The sequence below is a fragment of the Gorilla gorilla genome, chromosome 2, assembly GCF_029281585.2.
Source record: "Gorilla gorilla gorilla isolate KB3781 chromosome 2, NHGRI_mGorGor1-v2.1_pri, whole genome shotgun sequence".
Classification (NCBI taxonomy): Eukaryota; Metazoa; Chordata; class Mammalia; order Primates; family Hominidae; genus Gorilla; species Gorilla gorilla.
The window spans coordinates 109,279,826-109,285,825 of record NC_086017.1 but is presented as its reverse complement, the minus strand read 5'-3'; the positions used below and the strand labels follow the sequence as shown (position 1 = coordinate 109,285,825).

At 40.2% G+C, this 6,000-nt stretch overlaps 1 protein-coding gene across 2 annotated transcripts in view; it reads right to left on the bottom strand.

Moving 5' to 3' along the window:
- Positions 1 to 638: 638 nt before the first annotated feature.
- Positions 639 to 6,000, bottom strand: part of LOC109026182 (olfactory receptor 5H14-like) — a 229,512-nt gene continuing 224,150 nt past the window's right edge. For both annotated transcript variants that reach the window (XM_063703947.1, XM_063703946.1), the window contains exon 3: positions 639 to 830. In XM_063703947.1, the coding sequence (XP_063560017.1) occupies positions 699 to 830 (132 nt within the window). In that variant the 3' untranslated portion in view covers positions 639 to 698. The remainder of the gene's footprint in view (positions 831 to 6,000) is intronic.

The following is a 6,000-nucleotide window of genomic DNA, read 5'->3' as shown; positions in this document are numbered from 1 at the left end:
TATGCCATGGAATACTATGCAGCCATAAAAAATGAGATCATTCCTTTGCAGAGACATGGATGGACCTGGAGGCCATTATCCTTAGCAAACTAAATGTAGGAACAGAAAACCAAATACCACATGTTCTCACTTATAAGTGGGAGCTAAAGGATGAGAACACATGGACATGTATCGGGGAACAACACACACTGGGGTCTATTGGAGGGTGAAGGATGGAGGGTAGGAGGTGGAAAAGGATCAGGAAAAATAAGCAATGGGTACTAGGTTTTTACCTGGGTGATGAAATAATCTGTACAACAAACCCCCATAACACAAGTTTACCTATATAACAAACCTGTACATGTACCCCTGAACTTAAAAATTAAATAAAAAGAAATATTTGCTGGTTCTTATTCCAATGCCAAGCATAGTGACCATAAGAAATAGTAATTCAAGGCAGTGTGAGGCCCAATCCCTGCTTGCTGTGACTTCTCAATGTACTTGGGAAGTGTTCATGTAAACAAGTAATTAGAATGCAAAGTGATAAAATCTATACTATCACACATTCCTAACTATGGGAGGACAGATGGGATATGACTTAACTTGCCAAGGGGAGTTAAGAAAATCTTTCTGTAAAAATAATTTCATTTTCCATAATAAAATAACACTTTTAATTTTGCAGTAGAGAGCAAATCTCCATGTGAAAGGAGTCATGGGCATTATAACCCCCAAACCTTTTCCCAGATACTTGTTTTCCCCTTGGGGAAGTAGTCACAACTGCTGCCCAAACCATGGTGATCGCAAGAAGGCACTGCTCTTCCATTCACATTCACTCTGGCCCAGATGATCCCCTGTAGCAGAGAAGAGTAGGAAGGATTATTTACTAGATCTAGGAGATAACCACTGGGAGCAAAATTCAGTAATATTCAACTAGAAGAACAGTTCTTCTTCTTCTTTTATTATTATTATTTATTATTATTATTATTTTGAGACGGAGTCTCGCTCTGTCACCCAGGCTGGAGTGCAGTGGCACGATCTCGGCTCACTGCAAGCTCCGCCTCCTGGGTTCACGCCATTCTCCTCCCTCAGCCTCCCGAGTAGCTGGGACTACAGGCGCCCGCCACCACTGGCTATAGCCCGCCATCACCGGCTAATTTTTTGTATTTTTTTTTTTTTTTTAGTAGAGAAGGGGTTTCACCATGTTGGCCAGGATGGTCTTGATCTGACCTCGTGATCTGTCCGCCTCAGCCTCCCAAAGTGCTGGGATTACAGGCATGAGCCACCGCGCCCGGCCTAGAACAGTTCTTACTTAATCCTTTCACCCTACTTAGAAAGCTGGCAAGCTGGCAGGTGACATGACTTTATGACATACTCCCATGTGCCCCCCAGGTTTTGAACAATTGCCCGTTAGCTAGCTAGCTAGCTGGCTCTGATTCCTCTTCATTTTCTCCCAAAGAGAGCATATTGTTTTGCAGAGCAGTGAGGAAGTTATCACTGAAGTAATCTGGAATCCACTCTACTTACTTTTTTTTCCCCCTGGAGATGGAGTCTCGCTCTGTCGCCAGGCTGGTGTGCAGTGGTGCTATCTCAGCTCACTGCAACCTCCTTTTCCCGGGTTCAAGCAATTCTCCTGCCTCAGCCTCCCGAGTAGCTGGGACTACAGGCATGCGCCACCACACCTGGCTAATTTTTGTATTTTTTGGTAGAGACAGGGTTTCACCAGATTGGACAGGATGGTCTTGATCTCCTGACGTCGTGATCCACCCGCCTCGGGCTCCCGAAGAGCTGGGATTACAGGTGTGAGCCACCACGCTTGGCCCACTCTACTTACTTTTTAAAAAGTTAGTCATATTTCAACTATGGAACTTTATTATTAGTAACACTTTAGTTGTGATACATCTCATAACCAATTGTGACAGGTCAGGGTGTTGAAATATTAATAGTATGAAAGCTGCTGATCGTGATAATCTGGTTTATACGACTGAGTTGCTCATCTTGTGCTTATGGTTCACTATAGTGAGACCTCCTTACCCATCTCCACATCTACCTCTGAAAGACAGTTGCTGCCTTTTCCTAGTCATCTGGCATAGCTCAGCTCCAGAGATCCATTTCCAAGAGTCTGAGGGACAGACGAGCAGGAGGGAGACTCACTCCTTTTTGTTGTTTAGGGCTTAGCTCTTCCCCTGTGTAATTGACACTAGGAATGGCCAGCTCTTCAGGGGAGAGTCCAACCTTAATAACAAGATTGTAGCCATATCTTTAATAGTATAATCATATCAAAATATCCTACAATTAAGCTTAGCATCTGTGTAAGACTGGGAGATGACATTTAATCTTGACCTTGAAAGATACATAGACATTTTCTCAGCAAAGAAGGGTTGGAAATGGAATAACAAGCAATATACCAGAGGCATAAAAGCCCATGAAGTTTTAGAGGAATGAAAAGTAGTCTCCAGTCTTGCTGGATGTAGGATGTATTAGAGAACTTGGTATTCATAATTATGCGATGGGTAAATTACTCAATGGTGATACAATTTTGATATTTTCTGCCTGAAATAAATATTAAATGAATCAGCTATTCATAATCAAGTAATTGCTCAGGAGAAGTTCTAAACTCATTAGGTACATACCAGAAAGGATGTCTGATTTTATTGTAGGCAGAGTAAAAGTCAGATTTCCTAAGGTAAATGTAGGAACCAAGATAGAATGTGGTAGACCAAGCTGTGCTCAATAGAGAAATTCATAGCTAGAGACATGGGACCCACTTTCTTTCACTTTTTTCTTTCCTTCTTTCCCTTCATTCTTTCTTCTTTCATATATGCATACATTTATTTTGTATCCTTTCCCCCAAATATATTACATGTCTACTTTATGCCAGCCACAATTCTAGGCACCATGATTAAGCAATAAACAAAGGTAGATATGGTATCTGCACCTCCCCTTAAAGAATTTGGGGCAAGGTATAAGAGAAAGACATTAACCAGTCACCCAAATGCTGTGGAATTACACCTTCTCTATTATGAAGATCCCTGGAGATATAAAACTTGTAATAAAGAATTGTAGCCTAGTCTGAAAAGATCATATAATGTAGCAGTTAACCCCATGAACTCTGGAATCAGGATGCCTAATTTTGAATCTTAGCTCTATCACTTTCTAGCTGCTCTTGGGAAAATTACTTAACCTGTCTGAGCTTTAATTTTCTCATAGAATAATGTATATTATAATGAATTATGTTCCAAAAATGGAGACTAAAAAAGATAGTTTTAAAAATTTACTACATTATTAGGTGTAAAGCACTAGAAAAGAGCCTATTACATACTAAGTGCTTGATAAATGCTAAATGTTCTCACCATCACCATTATTACTTATGGTGAGTCACAGTCGGGTTGCGGGGGGTGCTTAACAGAAAGATTTCCTTGAAGAAGTGATAACTGAGCTGAAATCTGGAGACTGAAGAGAAGTTACCAGGGAAGGGTAGACTGAGTGAGTTGTGAGGAGAACCTATATAATAAAGGCTTTATTTCTGGAGGGAACATGGCAAGTTCAAGGTACTGAAAGAGGGTCAGTTAGGCAAAGAGAGTTGGGGAAAATTGTGCAAGAGAGGTGAACAGGGAAGAGATAATACGTGGTATTGTAAACAATATTAATAATTTGGGTCTTTATTCTAAGAGCAATGAGAACCCATGGAAGGTTTTGATAAAGAAGGCTGACATAATTAGATTCTCATTTTGTAAAAAATCTGGGCCAGGCGCAGTGGCTCAGCCTGTAATCCCAGCACTTTGGGAGGCCGAGGTGGGCAGATTGTCTGAGCTCAGGAGTTCAAAGAAGGGTCTAAAATTCTGGCTTATGCAAGAGGGTGTTGATGACACTCACATAGACTGGACCATGGAACAGGATTAGGTTTGAAGAAAGAGGACAGCAGGAAGTAAGTTTGATTTCACACATGCTGAGTATGAGGTACATTTTTTTTTTTTCTTTCCAGAGACAGTGTTTTGTTCTGTCGCCCAGGCTGGATTGCAGAGGTATAATAGCTCACTTTTACCTTCAACTCCTGGGCTTAAGCAATCCTCCCACCTCAGCCTCCCAAGTAGCTAGGTGCACATCACCATGCTCAGCTAATTATAAAAAATATTTTTTAAGAAACTGGATCTCACTATGTTGCCCAGGCTGATCTGGAACTTCTGGCCCCAAGTGATCCTGCCACCTCAGCCTCCCAAAGCCCTGGGATTACAGGTGTGAGCCACATTGCCTGTTCCTGGGACTTCTAAAAGAAGATGTCTAGAAGGTTTGAGGCATAGCAATGATGTCTGAATGTGTTTCATGTGAAGATATGTATTTGCATATCAATTATTTAGAGGTGGTGTCTGAAGCCTAGGGAGAATGTATAGATAAGAAAATCTAGAGCAATGCTGTCCAATAGAACTACAATGTAAGCTACATATGTAATTTACTATGTTCTAGTAACCTAATTAAAAAATAATAAAAATGTGAAATTAATTTTAATAATGTTTATTTAATTTAATATATCAAAAATATTGTCATTTCAACATGTAATAATGTAAAAAATTAATAGGATATTTTACTTTGCTTTTATCTCACCTAGCTTTAGAAATCTGATGGGTTCATCACACTTAGAGCACATTGTAATTCAGACTATATACATTTTAGGCACTCAGTAGCTACATGGCTGGTGCTACCAGTTGGACAGCACTTACTTGTCTTGGAAAGGAGTGGAAAGGGAGGATAAAAGAAAGAGAAGAAAGAGGGCAAATGGGAGAAGAGGAGAGATAGTGCAGTGTGGTAAAAATCAAGGAGATAGTATATCCTAGAAGAAGTGAGTGGTCAAAATGTTCAACTGACTTCAGCCTTCGCTGCTGTAATAGGTATATTTTCCCCTGAAACTGCGTAGTTCTGCCATATTTTGGAAAACCTTAATTGACTGCACTGTCAATTCTTTAGTTCATGACTCATTTCTCTCATTTTTAACATTAAACTTCTTAAAAAAGAGTCTATACACGCTGCTCTTATTAACAATCTGCAACCCAACTTTTGTTCCCATCATTTTTCAAAAACTGGACCCTGTAGTGACCTATTCATCAAGTCAAATGATCTTTCCAGAACTTTTTATCCTTTCCTCTCTAAAATACTGAATAGCTTAAACATTCTTTCATTATTAAAATGGTTTCTTTCCATCTCAATATGGGCATTTGTTTTATCTCTGACCATCTCTTCTCTCTTAGAAAACATTAACTCATAGCTGGATGCAGCTGGTTCTCAAATCTTCATTTGCAGTCCTAATCATGTTGGATATGTGGGATAGTCCCATAATATCTAATTATTGCCTCAAATTCACCATGCTTGAAAGGGAAATTACTTTGTCCAATAAAAGAAATTTTCTTCCTGAGTAGTCTGTCACAGAATACAAGAGATGAGTCAGAAAGGGCATCCCTGAGGATGCTCACATAAGGTGAGGCTGGGGTGTACTTTGTAGTGAACCAGATAGCAAGGAAAGCAGGGAGAGAAACAGCATTTCAGGTTGTAGAATCTGTTTGTTCACTCATTCTTTTGTGCCTTTATTCAACAAAGAGCATCAGCTGCTTGCTACATGCCATGCATTGTGCTACTCTCTTCGGATAGGCAGTGAGCAAGTCAAGCACGGACTCTTCCCTCATTGGGCTTATCATCTCGTGGTGGAGAGAGACACATTAAATAAATCATGACAACTGGATTAAATAGTGTGAAGATAGCATTTGGAGGCTTTGAGTTGGGAAGTAGCTTAGTGCGTTCTGGGAACTGAGAAGTCAGTGTGAATTATGGGAATAGTAGCAGCAAATGGGGCTAGAACAGGAGTCAGTGTCAGCTATCATAGGGTTTTATAGTCCAGGCTCAAGACTCCCAAGTGTATACTGAGACCAATCGGAAGACTTCAACTTCTCCAGGCTCTGTACTATCATCTATGGCACTGCCATTATCCTCACTCCCTGTATCCAACTTATTATCAAGTTGTCATCAAGTTCCATG